At 40.9% G+C, this 18,079-nt stretch overlaps 1 protein-coding gene across 2 annotated transcripts in view; it reads right to left on the bottom strand.

The window, feature by feature from the left end:
- Window positions 1-18,079, bottom strand: part of FOCAD (focadhesin) — a 315,705-nt gene that overhangs the window by 98,675 nt on the left and 198,951 nt on the right. For both annotated transcript variants that reach the window (XM_043565388.1, XM_043565389.1), the window contains 3 exons: window positions 14,452-14,590; window positions 10,316-10,501; window positions 497-618 (listed from right to left, as the gene is read on the bottom strand). In XM_043565388.1, coding sequence (XP_043421323.1) covers window positions 497-618; window positions 10,316-10,501; window positions 14,452-14,590 — 447 coding nt within the window. The remainder of the gene's footprint in view (window positions 1-496; window positions 619-10,315; window positions 10,502-14,451; window positions 14,591-18,079) is intronic.

The following is an 18,079-nucleotide window of genomic DNA, read 5'->3' as shown; positions in this document are numbered from 1 at the left end:
CTTTAAATAATAAACTCATTATAGCACTTATTCTGAACAATAAGAGTTTAACAACAATGAAATAAACCAAATTTGTACGGACCACTCCCTAATAACAAGGCTGGGCAATGGGAGAAGCGTGCTAGTTTCTTTCAGAAACACATCCAAATATTTTAGTAGTGAATCGGGTCAACTATTGTGATTGCCTTAAAATTTTTTTTAATGTTTTATTATTTATTTTTGAGGGAGAGAGAGAGAGAGAGAGAGAGCATGAATGGAGGAGGAGCAGAGAGAGAGAGGGAATCCAAAGCAGGCTCCAGGCTCCGAGCTGTCAGCACAGAGCCCCATGTGGGGATAGAACCCACAAGCTGTGAGATCATGACCTGAGCCTAAGTCGGACGCTTAACCGACTGAGCCACCCAGTCGGTTGCCTTTAAAAGCAACTTACGTTAATCATGATAAAGACAAAAATTATTTCCAAACACACATTAAATTACAGGTAAGGCAAGGCACCTACCTCATGCACAAGAGCAAGCGAGGTCTGCTTGAAACTTCGCCCTCTACTGGCCATCAGTCGATTCAATGGTTTGCCTTCTTTACTCTGGTACGTTGAAATATCATAACAAAATAACATACCACCTGAAAAAAAAAAAACTTATAAAAACACTTCTTATGGGAAAAATTCATTAATCATATTCTCAATAATCCGTATTCACTCAACCTCGATAGAGGTGTTTAGAAACGAAAAGAATTTACTAAGCAAATTATGATTTTTGACTATTGGTGTCTAAGGAAAGAAAAAACAGAAGAGATACAAGACGTCAGCTGTTACTATATTCAAACTATCACTTATTTACAAGCCTTATTCGTTTGTAAATAAGTGAAGAAATTTACAATTCGCACCTTATTTTAATCTCTAGAAGTAACAATTCACGAAGTTTAAGTTTTTAAGAATAAATTCCAATGAAAGAGAAATGCTTCCACCAATACCAATCCTCGGGACCTCCTGGTAACAGGGGTCCCTTTCGTTTACACCCACAAGTGGACAAGTTTTCTTTCATCCCTACACTCACCGTGTGTTCACCCTCCCCTTCTCCCTCCTTCCTCCTCCTCTAACCCTTCCTGTCCTCCCCACTTGGGTTAACTAAGTTCTTGAATTGAACTCCCAGTTCTGGCTGGCCCCCAGCCTCAACTGAAAAGCAAAGACAGGCAGCCAAATGCTAGACTATGAGTGAGAGTAGTCTTGGAAGCTCTCTGAGGGTAACTCTGAGCCAATGAGAAGACACACTCAAGAACTAAGATAATTTAAAACACAAAGATCATTGCATTTTTAAACCTCTCTTATTGAAGGATAATATACAACACAGGAAAAGTGCACATTGAGCATACAGCTCAATGAACTCCCACGAACAACATATGATCAGCATCCAGATGAAGAAACAAAACATTATCAAAATCCCAGAAGCCTTGGGGCGCCTGGGTGGTTCAGTCGGTTAAGCGTCCGACTTCGGCTCAGGTCGTGATCTCGCGGTCCGTGAGTTCGAGCCCTACGTCGGGCTCTGTGCTGACAGCTCAGAACCTGGAGCCTGCTTCAGATTCTGTGTCTCCCTCTCTCTCTGACCCTCCCCCCACACATGTTCTGTCTCTGTCTCAAAAATAAATAAACGTTAAAAAAATTTTTTTTTTTAAATCCCAGAAGCCTTTCTCCTGCTGGTCACATCCACCCCCACCCCAACGGTTACAACCTTCTAATGACCATTTTGCCTACTTTGGTACTTTATATAAATGGAATTAGACTGTATATATGCTTTTATATCTGGCTTCCTTCACTCAAATAATCACTGCGAGAATCAGCCACAATAGTGGCAGTTGCAGAACGCTCATTCTTGTTGCGGAGTAATATTCCCTCATGTGAATGTAACGCAACTGATTTATCCATTTTACTGTCAGTAGGCAAGGAGATAGCTTCCAGGTTGAGGGCTACTCAAAGAATGCTCCTGTGGACCTTAGAGCATGTCTTCGGTGATTTCATCTCGGTTTATCCCTGAGACTGAAATAACTAGGTAAAATAGGATCTGAACTGGTTCAGAACCAGTTTTCCAAAGTGGTCGCACTAACTTACATTCCCAGCAGCAGTTCTGGGTGCTCCACATATTAACCGATACTTTTCATTTTCCATCTCTTTTCACCTTAGCCATCCTGCTAATGGTGTCTTATTGTGGTATGAATTTGGATTTCCCTGATAAGGAAGTTAACTATCTACTCGTATGTTCACTGGACATCTGAATTTCTTCTTTTGGAAGATGTGTTCAAGTCTTTCTCCCATTTTTCCCCCCATTTATTGAGTGACTTTCTTGTTGATTTGCAAAAGATTCTCGACATCATCTAAATTGAGTCCTTCATCACAAATATGTATCGTAAATACCTTCTTTGCATTCCGCGGCCGGCTTTTTCACACTCTTAAAGGTAGATTTTGGTTAACACATGATCTTGATTTTAATATAATTCATTACTATTTTTATAACTTGAGACTTTAATTATAGGACCATTTGTTGAAAAGATCATCCCTTTTCTTCATAGCATTGCGGTGCCCCTTTGGAATAAATCTGGTGACCTTGACAGGTGGGTTTGTTTCTGGATGCTCTATATTCTTCATTCGTAAATCTGTCTATCCTTGCAACAATGCTGCACTCTCAATTTTATTTTAATTTTATTTAGAAAATTTTGTTTTAATGTTTACATATTTTTGAGAAAGAGAGAGACCGAGTGTCAGTAGGGGAGAGGCAGAGAGAGACGGGGAGACACAGAATCCGAAGCAGGCTCCAGGCTCTGAGCTGTCAGCACGGAGCCCAACACGGGGCTCAAACTCATGGACTGTGAGATCACAACCTGAGCCAAAGTCAGATACTCTACTGACTGAGCCACCACGCACCCCACTCTCTCAACTATTGTGGCTTTATAAGAGGCCTTGATATCTGGTATTATATATCCTCCTACTTTCTTGCTATTCTTCAAGATTACTTTGGCTATTTTTGGTCTTCTGCATTTCCACACAAATTTTAGAATCAGCTTGTCAATTTCCAAGATCTTTTTTTTTTTAAATTTTTTTTCAACATTTATTTATTTTTGGGACAGAGAGAGACAGAGCATGAACGGGGGAGGGGCAGAGAGAGAAGGAGACACAGAATCGGAAACAGGCTCCAGGTTCCGAGCCATCAGCCCAGAGCCCGACGCGGGGCTCAAACTCACGGACCGTGAGATCGTGACCTGGCTGAAGTCGGCTGCTTAACCGACTGCGCCACCCAGGCGCCCCTCAATTTCCAAGATCTTAACTGGGATATTGCTTGGGACTGGATTGAATCTATTAATTTGAAGAGAACTGACATTTTTACAACTTGGTGTCTTCTAGTCCATAAACATTGTGTATCACTTCATTTACTAGGATTTCTTTAAGTTTTCTCCATATTTCGTAGCTTCCAGTGCAAAGGTTTTACACACTCTGCTAAATTTATCCTAGGTAATTAATATTTTTAAGTGCTATTATAAATGGTACAGTTTTAAAATTTTGTTATGGTATATGAAAATGTATAATTGATTTGTATGTTGACCTTTGTATGTAATGCAGTAACCCTGCTGAATTCATTTATTAATCCTCTTTTTTTCAAGTTTTTATTTAATTTATTCTGAGAAAGAAAGAGCATAAGCAGGGGAAGGGCAGAAGGGCGGGGGGGAGAGAGAGAAAGAGAGGGAGAGCAAGAGGGAGAGGGAGAGCCAGAGCCAGAGCGAGAGCCAGAGCCAGAGCCAGAGCCAGAGGGAGAGAAGAGAGAATCTGAAGCAGGCTCCACACTGTCAGCACAGAGCCTGACACGAGGTTTGAGCTCATGAACTACAGACCTGAGCTGAAACCAAGGGTCAGACACTCAACCGACTGAGCCACCCAGGCCCCACATTTATTAATCCCAATTAGTCGGTAGATTATTTTGGATTTTCTATGTACTACACAGTCATCTGCAAATAATGACTAATTAATCACAAATGCCTATTTTTATTTTTTTTAAACTAAGCTTTATGCTCCCCATGGGACTTAAACTCACAACCATGATATCAAGAGTTACATGCTCTACTGAGTCAGCCAGGCACCCACTAATGACTATTTTAATGTCTAATTTGTCATCTGCAAATAATTACTGTATTATTTCTTCCTTTCTAATGCTTATGACTTTTATTTCTTTTTCTTGGCTTATTACATTAGCTACAGTCTTTATTAAAATACTAAATAATAGGGGCGCCTGGGTGGCTCAGTCGATTAAGTGTCCAACTTTGACTCAGGTCGTGATCTCACGGTTCTTGGGTTCGAGCCCCGCATTGGGGTCTGTGTTGACAGCTCAGAGCCTGAAGCCTGCTGTGGATTTTGTGTCTCCCTCTCTCTGCCTCTTGCCTGCTCACACTCCGTCTGTCTCTCTCAAAAGTAAATAAACATTTAAAAATTAAAAAAAAATACTAAGTAATAGTGCTTATTTAAAAAATTTTTAATCTTTATTTTTGAGCGAGAGAGAGAGAGCACATGAGTGGGGAAGGGGCAGAGAGAGAGGGAGACACAGAATCCGAAGCAGGCTCCAGGCTCCGAGCTGTCAGCACAGAGCCTGACATGGGGCTCGAACTCATAGGACTGCGAGATCATGACCTGAGCCAAGGTTGGAAGCTGAACCAACTGAGCCACCAGGCGTCCCTAAATAATAGTGCTTATAACAAACATCCCTATCTTTTTCCCAATCTCAAGGAGTACAAGTTTCAATCTTTCAGTATTAAGTACAAAAACAACATTGTAGCTGTTCTTTATTAGAAGTTTAAAAATTTCCCTTCCAGAGGCGCCTGGGTGCCTCAGTTGGTTAAGTGTCTCTGGGGTTTAGTCTCACACTTGGTGAGTTCGAGCCCTGTCTCGAACTCTGCACTGACAGCGTGGAATCTACTTGGGATTCTCTGTCTCCGTCTCTCTCTGCTCCTCCCCCCCTTTTGCTTTCTCTCTCTCTCAAAATACATAAAGATTTTTAAAAATGTTCCCTTCCATTCACAGTTTAATGAGAGTCTTTTTTGTATCATGAATGGGAATAAAGCTTTTCAAAGGTGTTTTCTACATCTATTGAGATCATCTGAGGATTGTTCTGCCTCTTTCTATTAATGTACTGGATTATACTGATTTTCAAACATTGAATTAATCCCACTTAATTGTTATATATTACCCTCTAAGTATTGAATTCAGTTTTCTAACATATTTTGGGGTATTTTTGCAACTATGCTCGATGGGAGAGGTTGGTTTACAGGTTTATAATATTCCCTTCTGGCACCTGGTATTAAGATTATGCTGACTGCATCAACAGTGTTCCCTTTTTCCATTCTGTTAGAATTTATGAAAGATTATTATTACTTCCTCCTTGATTTTTGTGTAAGAATTAACTAAGGAAGCCATCTGCACTTAGAGTTTTCTTCGTAGGAAAGTTTTTACGGATTTAATTTCTTTAATACGTATCAAACGATTCAGATAGTCTATTTCTCCTTCTGTTTTACAAAATTTTATATTTTGATGAATTTCTACATCCCGTCCCAACTGTGAAACCCATTGGCTAAAAGTTCTTTATAATATTCTTTGACGATCTTTTTGAACGCTGTAGGGTCTGAAGAGGCGTCTCCTTTGTTGTTCCTGATTAGAGGTAACCCACATTTCTCTATTTTCTTGTGTAGACTTACAATGGCTTTATCAATTTTATTGAAGTTTTCAAAGATTCGATTTTTGGCGGTGATTTTCATTATCTGTTTTCTATTGTTTTTATTCTTATCTTTAGTATTCCTTTCCTTAAGCTTAATTTAGGTTATTCTTGAAATGGAAGCTTAAATCATGATTGTCTTCCTGTCTTATTTTTTTTAACACATGCACTAAAGAAACAAATTTCCATGTCATGCTGTTTTAGCTACATCCCACGGGTCATGTGGCTCATCCCACAGGTCAATAAGCCACGTGGCTTATTTTCATTATGATTCAGTTAAAAATATTTTCTGATTTCCATTTTTGTTTTCTCTTTGAGCCACGGATTATTTATAAGTATATTGTTCAATTTTGAGGCTGCTGGAGACATTCTAGCTATCTTTTTATTTATTTTTAGCTCAATTCCACCAACATCAGAAGACAGGCTCTAAATAACTTCAATGTTTTGAAATTTCTTGAAGTTTATGTCTGTCATATGGTCACTTTGGTAAGTTTCCCAAGTACTGTTAAGCAACATAAGAATTCTATCACTGTAAGTTACAATGCTTTTCATGTCAATTAAGTAAAGTTTGTTCATAGTCTTATTCAGATATTTTGTAAGTTTACTGATTTTTTTTTGTCTGCTCTTTCATCAAGCTAAGTGTCCTACTTCTATTGTAGGTTTGTCCTCTTTTAAAATTTAAATTCCAGTTAGCTAACATACAGTGTAATATTACTTGCAGGTGTACAATGTGGTGATTCAACACTTGGATGCAACACCCGGTGTTCATCACAACAAGTGCCCTCCTTAATTCCCATCACCCATATAACCCATTCCCCCACCCACTTCCCTTCTGGTAGGTGTGCCTATTTGAACTTGTAGTTTTGCTAATTTCTTTCATATATTTTGAAATTATGTCATTTTGTGCACCCCGATTAGAACTGTGAGATTTTCTTAACGGAGTGACCTCTTTATCTCCATGAACTGTCCCCTTCATTTCAAAGTTTCTTCCGTTTTCATGCGTCCAGGACTTTTTTGTCATATACTGGACAGTATACAAAGGAACCACAGGAAAATCTAAATGATATTTTTTAATCAGAGAGGAGCTGTCCTCCCCTGTCAGACAGATACAGTGAAGGACTGATCGTGAAATTGCATCAGAGATTGAACAGGATTAGGCTTGATTATAGCTTTGGTAACTCTCGGTCTACCTGAGAGTCCCTGTTCCTAGGGAGCACCTCCCCCAAGACTTTCATCTGACAGCCTACTCAGTCTCCTCAATACGGAAAGCTTATGAGAGATTCAGATGTGTCACAGGTTTTTGGCTCACCTCTTTCATTCCCATCCCATCAAGCTTCAAAATTTGACAAATATCGTGACGGAGAAAAAGACTATGTGCCGAAGGCCTGCAAGTCTCCAGTTTTGCCACTCAGGCACCGCGTGAATGACAAGATCTCTGTTGGTTTCTCTGCCTCCTGCACCAGCCTCTTGTCAAGGTCAAGCCTGAATTTCAGCCTCCAGCTGAGGCAAAACAAGTTAAGTGCACCCAGGTGAAAAGAGCTGTAGATCATCATTATCAATTCACTGCTTGTGTGCTTTGTTTTCTGTCCCGTTCTCCCTGCTCTTCTTTGTTTACGTAAGGCTGGAGATTGCGTTTTGCCTCTTAGAAGCGCCAGCCTTAACTTTCAGCGCAAACTCGAAATTCAGCCAGATAGTTTATTAGATGGCTTATTCAGCTTATCAGTTTATAAGCCAGAGTCTTCGGAGAACCAAAACCAGAAACAGAATCTCAATCAATATAATATTATATAAGAATTATATAAGAATTGGGTCACAAGATTATGGGGGCTAAGAAGTCCCATAATCTTGTTGTCTGCAAGCTGGAGAGACCCAGGAAAGAGGGTAGTGTAATTCAGAGATGGATGTTCTAGCTAAGGAAAGAGCAAGTTCACCCCTTTACTAGTCTGTTCTCTTCAGGCCATCAATGAATTGGGATGTTGCCCACCCACACTGGGGAGGGTAAACTTCTTTATTCAGTCTACTGATTCAAATGTTAGCCTCTTCTAGGGGCACCTGGGTGGCTCAGTCGGTTAAGCATCTGAATTTGGCTCAGGTCACGATCTTGCGGTCCGTGGGTTCGAGCCCCGCGTCGGGCTCTGTGCTGACAGCTCAGAGCCTGGAGCCTGTTTCAGATTCTGTGTCTCCCTCTTTCTCTGACCCTCCCCTGTTCATGCTCTCTCTGTCTCAAAAATGAGTAAACGTTAAAAAAAAAAAAATTCAAATGTTACCCTCTTCTAGAACGACACTCACAGACATCCAGGAATAATGTTTTACCAGCTATCTGGATATCACTTAGCCCAGTCAAGTTGACATAGAAAATTAACCATCACATCACTCTAGACCCATGCCACCACTAAAACCTCCACTAGTTTCTCTGTACTCCAACAGACCTCTTCCTAGGCCAAGCCCCAGTCCTAGCCCACAACCGAAATCACTGTCTATCTTCCACGGGGCAGTGGGGGGCACAGTTCTAAAATGTTCTTTCTCTCCGTTCTGTGATTTTAATCTACTTATCTCTGCCTCAATAATTCTCCAGTGCCTTTACAATGTGGTTTATCTTTGCCATTTTATCCAGTTGTGTCTAAATGTTAGCAGCAGCAGCACTCTGCTATGACCCATCACATCCTTCTTGAAAGTGGAAGTTAGGGGCGCCTGGGTGGCGCAGTCGGTTAAGCGTCCGACTTCAGCCAGGTCACGATCTCGCGGTCCGTGAGTTCGGGCCCCGCGTCAGGCTCTGGGCTGATGGCTTGGAGCCTGGAGCCTGTTTCCCTCTCTCTCTGCCCCTCCCCCATTCATGCTCTGTCTCTCTCTGTCCCAAAAATAAATAAACGTTGAAAAAAAAAAAAAAGGAAGTGGAAGTTAAATGATATTAAAAACCTATACCTTGGGTCTATCCAACAGGAAGATTTAATTATGGTAAATATTTATGCCCCCAACTTGACACCACCCAAATATATAAATCAATTAGTCACAAACATAAAAAAAAACTCATTGATAATAATACCATACTAGTAGGGGACTTTCACACCCCACTTACAGCAATGATCTCTAAGCAGAAAATCAACAAGGAAACAATGGCTTTGAATGACACATTGGATCCAATGGACTTAACAAACATATTCGGAACATTTCATCCTAAAGCAGCAGAATACACATTCTTCTCAAGCGCCCATGGGAACATTCTCCAGAGTAGATCACATACTGGGTCACAAATCAGCCCCTCAATAAGTACAAAGAGATCAATATCATACCATGCATATTTTCAGATCAAAACGCTAGGACACCTGAAGTCAACCACAAGAAAAAAATGGAAAAGTCCACAAATACTTGAAGACTAAAGAACATCCTACTAAAGAATGAATGGGTTAACCAAGAAGTGAAAGAGGAAATTAAAAAGTACATAGAAGCCAATGAAAATGAAAACACGACACTCAAACCTTTAGGGTACAGCAAAGGCAGTCGTAAGAGGGAAGTATATAGCAATCCTAAAGAAGAAAGAAAGGTCTCCAATACACAACCTAATCTTATACCTAAAGGAGCTGGAAAAAGAACAGTAAATAAAGCCTAAAACCAGCAGAGGAAGAGAAATAATAAAGATTAGAGCAGAAATCAATGATGTTGAAATCAAAAAACAGTAGAACAGATCAACAAAACTAGAAGCTGGTTCTTAGAAAGAATCAATAAAATTGATAAACCCCTAGCCAGATTTATCAACAAGAAAAAGGAGAGAACCCAAATAAATTAGATCATAAATGAAAGAGGAGAGATCACAACCAACACCACAGAAATACAAACAATAATAACAATAGTATGGAGATTCCTCGAAAAATTAGAAATAGAACTACTCTATGACCCAGCAATTGCACTGCTGAGTATTTATACAAAGGATACAAAAGTGCTGATTCAAAGGGGCACAGGCACCCCAATGTTTACAGCAGCATTATCAACAATGGCCAAATCATGGAAAGAGCCTAAAAGCCCATTGACTGATGAATGGATAAAGAAGGTGTGGTGTGTATATACAATGGGATATGACGTGGCAATCAAAAGAATGAGACCTTGTCATTTGCAACAAAAGTGGATGGAACTAGACTGTATTATACTAAGCAAAATAAGTCAGCCAGAGAGACAAATACCTTATGATTTCACTCATATGTGGTATTTAAGAAACAAAACAGATGAACACAGGGAAAGGAAGAAAAAATAAGAAAAATACAGAGAGGGAGGCAAACCATAAGTGACTCTTAAATACAGGGAACAAACGGAGGGTTGCTGGAGCGGTGCTGGGTGAGGGGATGGGCTAAATGGGTGATGGGCACTAAAGGGGACACTTGTCGGGATGAGCACTGGGTGTTATATGTAAGTGGTGAATCACTAGATTCTACTCCTGAACCTGTCATAACACTTTATGTTAACTAACTTGGATTTAAATTTTAAAAACTAAATTAAGAATTAATTAATTGATTAAAATACAATTAAGAACGCTTCCTAATTAAAACCAAACCCTCTACCTTGATATCATGTAGTGCACTCACCTGCAAGGCCAGGTTTCAAACCCGGTTGCTTGTTTGTTTCATACATTTTCAATATAAAATTGGGGATTCCTGCTACGGTCTTTCCTTGGTCTGAGCGAACACCTCCTTTTAATGCAGAGTGATATACTCCACGGGGCATATTCACCATTTCTTGCTTCACAAGAGATGTAAAAAATTCCTCCAAAGCTGAAAGAGGTGAAAGATCAAAAGTAAACATAGTATGTTAGGAGAGCATCATTCACTCTTAACTCATATATACTTATTTTCATGCATACTTGCACACCCACACACACAGCCGTATTTCAGACCAAACTTCACACAGTGAAAGGGAACTCTTGATTCCCATCCTTTGCCTAGTCTTCCCAAATTACAACATGGCACCCAGTTACTCAAGCTTAAAACCTTCATCATTCTCAATTCCTCGCTTTCTCACACTTGGTATACGTAAGTCCACGAGCAAGCCCTTGCACATCTACCTGCAGAAATATATCCTGGCTCCATCATCCATTTCTCTCCATTTTCACCGCTGCTTGCCTACAAAACAGGTTTGTACTCAAGTGTTATTTCCCTAAGGGCCACTAGAGGTTGCCCAATGCAGAAACAAAAACAACGAACACATCTAAGCTAAACAAATGGTAGGCATGGAAAACAAAATGGAAAACCGCTGCCTGTGCCTCTCGTAGGAACAAATAAGAAGGGTCCACCTAACTAAACAGGAATTTCATTCTTAATAGATCTCAAAGTCCTCTTTAAATGACTGGGATTAAATTGAAGGTGCTCACTGGAGCATCTATTATGCGCCCAGTTCCGTTACTCCTACATAGAACCTTCCTAGAGGTGACCACGCTTCTCCACTGAAAGCCCAGAGAACGTCTGTGTGGGATGTTTTCCATTTACCCCTCCAGACCGGCCCTCTGCCCTCTCAACCTTGCTCTGTGCGTTGGGAGACAACCTTTATCGACTACATCCGCAGGGCTCCCTTGTCCTCCCTCCGGCCTTTAGTTGGCTTTCTCCAACGGGAGACACTCACCGAAGATCAGAGGTTGGGAGCAGAGTGAGGTCAGGGCATGTGTCCCCAGACACCCTCCTGCAGGACTGTTACAAGTGGTCTGCATCCCTCTTCTGCAGCCCCTGGCTCCCCTGAGGCAGTGCTATCCACGACACAGACGCTCTCCCCGATTCTCCAGACTGCTACGTCCCCTTCCTTACCTCTTCAGGCTGGGGGACATTAACCACTCGGGGATAACGCACCATTGCTTGTGAATTTCCTTCAAACCCGACCACACAGCTGTAAATGGTGCCTGTATGAAACCCTCAAGGACTCCAACTGAATGTGCCTCTTCTGCCAAGCCCCTGGCTAATACATCATCTACATGAAAGAGACGCACGACGTCCAGTCACAGGCCACATACCCCAATTCCTGCATAGGCGTGCACAGGTGGGACTGCTTCACCCTGGGGGGTGAGTACAGACGACTCAGAATGTAGCTAAAGATCATGTTTATGAGGACAGAGGAGCTATGGCGGGAGAAGGTAATTTCACGCTTTCTCAGAAGGGAATCTATTTTGGCAAAAGCTCATCCGTGTCAGGAGGTTAAGTACACATCTGCGCGCAGACTAACTCGGGAACCAAACTCTGTCTCCTTGTCAAGCTCTTCAGAGAACTAAGGACTCTCAAATTAACTCAAGCCCCCACAATGAGTTTAAATGAGGGTAGGACACCATGAGTATGACCAGTGTATAGAGCACCATCTTCCCTGGCCAGGAAGCTAGGAACTACGATTTCTTTTCTACTGCTTCTGAGCCTTGCCCTGTCCCTCCAGATGATCAGGTGAGAATTTAAAAGAGCTGAAAATTCTGTAGAACACGGGGTGTTAAATATAAATTTTTAAAACACCCCCCAGTGTCCTTTAATAGGTGAGGGGACAAACTGTGGAACATCCTACAATGGAGTACTACTCAGCAATTGAAAGAAATCGACATAGGCAAGTATTTGGGTAAACATCAAAGTCATTATGCTGTGTGTAAAAAAAAATTTCTTTAACTGAAAAGTGTATATACTATATGGGGGGGGAACTAGTGAAATCCTAAGTCTATAGTCTTTTTTTGTTTTATTTTTTAAAGAGAGAGAGCGTGAGCAGGGGAGGGGGAAAAGAGGGAGGGAGAGGGAGGGAAAGAGAGAGAGAGAGAGAGAGAGAGAGAGAGAGAGAGAGAGAATCTTCAGCAGGCTGCAGGCTCAGTGCAGAGCCCGACACGGGGCTCGATCCCATAGTCCTGGGATCATGACCCGAGCCGAAATCAAGAGTTGGACGCTGAACCGACTGAGCCCCCCAGGAGCCCCTAACAGGTCTATGGCTTAAATAATTGCTTTGTACCAATGTGAATTTCCTGGTTTTAATAATGAACCAGAGTATGTGAGAGGTTATCCCGCTGGGTACGTTACAGTGTACCTGCAACTTCTTTTAAGTCATTTAAGTTCATTTCAAAATAAAAAACAAAATAAAATACCAGTAACATCCCTATTTAAAAGGTGGCAAACTACTGGATTCCTCTGCAGCTGCTTTTGTGTTTACTTGAAAAGACATCAGGGAAGAAAAGGACCAGGGTTCACTCATGCTCAGTGCAATTTGGTTTTCTGGCTGCTGTAACTAGAGACCTTGTGTGTATTACCCACCCTATGCCTTTTAGGACGTATGTTCCTAAGGCTGGTGCTTTCTCCTGGTTCTTTTTTGAGTTCTCCAGTAACTGCAGGGAAAGGGAGGCCCAGAAAAATAAAGAACTTGGCCCCACGGCGACACGGTTTGCCAGACCCCGGCAGTTTCCAGAGCACCCCCACGTGACGCTACTGAATTTTCTCCAACAGACATACTTGCTGAACTCAAATCCTCCCCTTCTTTCTCAGGGAAAGGCACTCGTAACGATCAAGTACGAACAATGTAGAAGAGCCAGTTAATGGCCACCACATCCTGAGAGGACAGAAGCAACAGCACACCATGGCCACACCATCTCCTTTCTCCGCCACACGCCTGGGGGGGACTGGATAACATCATTTAAAAAGCCCAAAAGGACTAGGACTTCTACCTCTACGGCAATTTGGGGACGCAGGAGGAACTTTGGATAATGGAAGGCTTTTTTCCTTCCCGGGACTCACTATTAAAACCGCAAGGGGATCCTAGACTCTCCAGGGCCGTGAGCTGGGAAACGGGGAAGAACAGAAACGGGGAACAGGAATGAGTCCTTAAGGCTCTTTTCTGGACATCGAGAGAAAAGGAAATGTGAACTCTTTGTCTAAGTTGTTCCATTTCAGTTTTCTCTCATGAAAGGAGGCAGGGATTTGGGACAGAATTGTCTAGAAATAAATAGTATGCATGTGCCTGAATTCCTCAGCAAATCTCCACGGGGGTAAAGCCAAGGGGGAGAAAAAATCCCCAATTATAGGATATGGCGATTATGATTGACAAGATGACATTTCTTGTGTGGGCTGATCTTAATTTTCAGAAGCTGACCTTTTCACATCCACGTACATTCAAGGTAGAATTGGGACAGAACAAGGTAATCGGTGCCTGCTCGGAAAAATGTTGGCTAATACTGAATTAGATATAATTAGAATAATTTTTTTAAATGTCACGGTCCTATAAGCTTTTTATCAAAACTGAATGATCATACAATTTAATCCATTAATTTACAGCTTTCGAATATTGATACCATCTTCGGAATAATTCTAAAGAAAGAATAAATTCGTAACGAAAGTACCCAAGAAATCTCTGTAGATTCTAACGATCTTTTCATTTAGCTTATAGAATAAAGAACCGTTATTTGAGCCAGTGACTTAAAGTCCCACCGCAAATTTGTCTCGTTGAATATGGCTTTTGAAATGGATTTTAATTTCTCACTGAAAATGGTGGTTTCAACTGGTTTTCCAGTGCAATTTTATTCGACTCTTAACGTTTTTCCGTGTGTTCGGAACACCATCACCACCTCAAGCCGTCCCTATAAAAGAGACACCTTTTGCCTTTCAGACAGAAAGGAAGCTACAATTAAAGTAAACTATAAATATATACACATCAGGAAAGAACACCATCGGACAGGTAGAAACACTGACAAATGCTGGCTTCCCTGCCAATGAATAGGAGTCACCTGGAAAAACCAAAGGAGCAGTAAGTGACAATAGTTTGAGATAGCAAGAGCCAGGGATGGAAAGATCCAGATCCTTTTCATCACCCTCATCATCTTCATCTTCTTCTAGCTCATCAGGAATAGGGATTTCCGGTCTTATCTGAAACGACAGAGAAGGCAATAGCGTAACATCACATAAAATCTTTTCTTTTTCCTTTTTATGCGAAGACTTAAAGACTGAGTTAGACTCGTCGCTCTGTAATGTCAAAAGACCATTAAAAATTAATTTTAAAATACCTGTTCATTTTCAGATTAACTAAACGGTAAATTCTATCTTATGAGAGACAATCCCAGACCCATGTAAAGAACCAGTGGTAATATACTAAGAAAATTACCATAAGCCAGCATAAGCAATGATTATTATAGAGCACTAATAAAATTTTACACCCTCTGACAGTAAAATGCAAACAACTGACACATTCAATATATTGAACTTCCATGGTTTGTAATTAAATATTTGCCTTGTCGGAATACTTTTTTTTTTTTTTAATTTGTGATTCTGGCCATATCTCTGTGGCAAAGCTTAAAATCTTCCAGTAGAATATGTAGTAGAGATCGGAAAAGGATAGAATGCTTTAGTTGACTTTTTCTTAGACTCGGCAGTTTGTTGCTATAGAATATAAAAACACTAAAGTCTGTAATTGGTAGCTATACTTTATCGTGTCTAATTTGCAATTTGAAGATTTTTGTGGTTGCTCTGTGATTAGTTAGGTTCGTTTGAACCAAAAATTTAAAAATGGAAAAAGATTACCGTTATTGTAGCTTCTACAAGATACAACTGTCAAGCAATTAATTAAATTTTTAATACTTTCAATGACACACCATCATAATGCCCACATGGAGATAATTAAGCATTAGGGGAGGAAATCAAAATATATAAAAGTGGTTGCTATAACCATAAAGTGCCAGAACCCAGTCATTACCATTAGCCTGTCTCCCGGAGTTATTTTTAGAAATAATTAACAATTCCTGCAGACTGCCTTCTTCATAGGTCCCCAAAGCACTGTTCCATTTAGGAACTGCACTGAGTCAGGATTCTTGCAGGGGGATGAAAGAAAACAGAAAGGAAATGCTTCTCTTAAGTATAATAACCTCAACTCCAATGAAGCCTTTCAACCATAACTAGTGTTCTCTTCACTAGTGAAGGAATAAAAGCAACCTGCCTAGACGAGCACTTTCCAAGACGAGATTTAATTCTGATTCACTACGGAGTACCCAATTCTCAGAGGACCAAGCCAGCCATAATTACAGAGATAACAATAATGTACGCTCCACATAGGGCACAATGGCGTTTGTTGATTTCAGTGCAAACTGGAGAAAACCCTGGCGCATTTGCAACCCTTTTGGCTCTCACAAGTGGGGTTTTCCAAGTGTCTCTCTCTGGTCTGTCTACATACTCTGAGCTTGCCAGGTTTAGTATCATCAGGAGTTCTCTTGGAGATTCTAACCAGTCCTAGTCGTCTACAAAGACCCAAAAAAGGAGTTGGTTCTGGGTCTGTCTGCCTTGCCTGTCCCTTTTACACATCGTAGTACAAACTGAAAATGATACTTGAACGGCACCCTGGGGGAAACAGACAGCAATGCTTATAGCTGGAGACTGCAAGGGTAACACCAGCTACCACCCCAGTTATCAAAGCACCGGGAAGCTCGGACACACACCATATCCACAGGTGGCGGGAGGTTTGGGGAGGTGGAACACAGAGGTGACCACTTCAATTAATATGAAAATTCAGAGGGATGGTGAGGAGAGAGAGAAATCAGAACGCTCCTGCTCTGCTGGTGGGCATGTAAAATGGTGCAGGCAGCCCCTTTGACAAACAGTTGGCAGGTTCTCAGAAAGTTAAAGAAGAGCTACCCCATGGCCCGGCAATTCTACTCCTCAGTATACAAGGAGAGAAATGAAAACGTATGATCACACAAAAACTTGCACATGAATGTGAACGCGTTGTTTGAAACGGCCAAAAAATGGAAGCAGCTCAAAGGTCCGTGAACGGGTAAATGCATAAACAACGTGTGGCGTATCTACACAATGGAATATTCTTCAGGTGTAAAAGGGTTTGAAGTACAGATACGTGCTGGAGAGGAATGAACCTTGAAAATATGCTAAGTGAGGGAAGCCAGTCACAAAAGACCACATACTTACTGCGTAATTTCATTATAGAAAAGGTTCAGGCTAGGCAAATTTAGAGACAGAAAGTAGATTAATGGGTGCTCAGGGCTGCGGGAGTGGAAAGGAGTGATGGGGACTGACTACTAATAAAATGTTCTAAAATTAGATTGTGGTTGCTCTGTGATTCCTCGCACAGTTCTTTAAATATAGCAAACCCACTGAATTGTACACTTTAAATGGGTGAATTATATGGGATGCGAATTATAGCTCAATAAAGCTGTTGAGAAAGAGGAAGAAGGCGAGGAGGAAGGCAGGCAAGCTAGAAGAAGGACGTGGAGAAGAAAGGGGAAGGGGAGGGGAGGTAGGACAGAGTAAGAGGACGCGGAAGCGGGAAGCTGTCACCACCTTCAGAGGGATTTGGACCAGTGTATGAACTATGGCAAACAACCAAATGCTTCCAATTCCAGAATTACTTAATGTAAAAGGGACACGATTATTTCTGCACACATTTTAGCCTATCCAGTCTTTCTGATCAGTCCACCTAACTCACGTACAATGAGTCACAGGACCCAGACCATCAATATCTCTTAGACACGCTAAAGACAGACAGACCTACTAGGTTGGAGATAAAAAAAATAACGATCTGTCTTATGTTGTCTAATTTTACATCCACATAACTGGATGCCTCTATTAATTTATCTGCCATGTGGTAAAGAGCATATGTCTGTATCTTACATATGTATATATTTTAACAAAGAAACTACAGACGTACTGTAATTTAAGAAGAGCTGATATATTCTGCCTACTTACAACGGTATGATTTGTTTCTTCAAAGGTGAGTTAATTCTGAACAAATTAGCACTTATTGTTGGACCTTGGTTCCATCTCATTTCCATCCTCCTCCGCTCACCTCTTAAAGAAGTATTTGTCCCAGCTTCCCTGTGCAAGACCCAGGCTTTTCTCTTGCTTTGTGCGTAACTACTGAATTGCGATGAATGGGCGTACAACTAAGAAAAGTCAAGAGAAGTCATCTAAAAGAATACCTGCAAAATTATCACATTTTGGTAATTATATTACAGTAGCTACTAAAAACACCCAGGAAAACCACATATATATTTAAAACACACACACATGCACACACAACTACACCCTTCCAATTATCGCTAAGCTTTGTTGAAGAAACTTAAATGGAGAGCCAAATATTAAATGATAAATTACTTTAAGAATCTGCTTCAAATTGAATATTGGAAAGCTTATACTACAAAATGCCTCACTATGGGTTCTGAGCCAGATAACCTTTTAACCACCTTTCCTGTGTATAACCCATGAAAATCTAAGAGTTTGTGCATAAACACAGGATTTTATTTAGAACATGTCAAGTATCCGCATACATTTATTTAAAAAGAGAAACAGCTTCTGATGAACGCAGTGACATTCACTTAAATCAAAGCCAAAAACAGGTTACACCACATTAATACC

This window comes from Prionailurus bengalensis, chromosome D4 (assembly GCF_016509475.1).
Source record: "Prionailurus bengalensis isolate Pbe53 chromosome D4, Fcat_Pben_1.1_paternal_pri, whole genome shotgun sequence".
Classification (NCBI taxonomy): Eukaryota; Metazoa; Chordata; class Mammalia; order Carnivora; family Felidae; genus Prionailurus; species Prionailurus bengalensis.
Note: the sequence above shows the minus strand (reverse complement) of the source record. Positions and strands in the feature narration are given on the sequence as shown.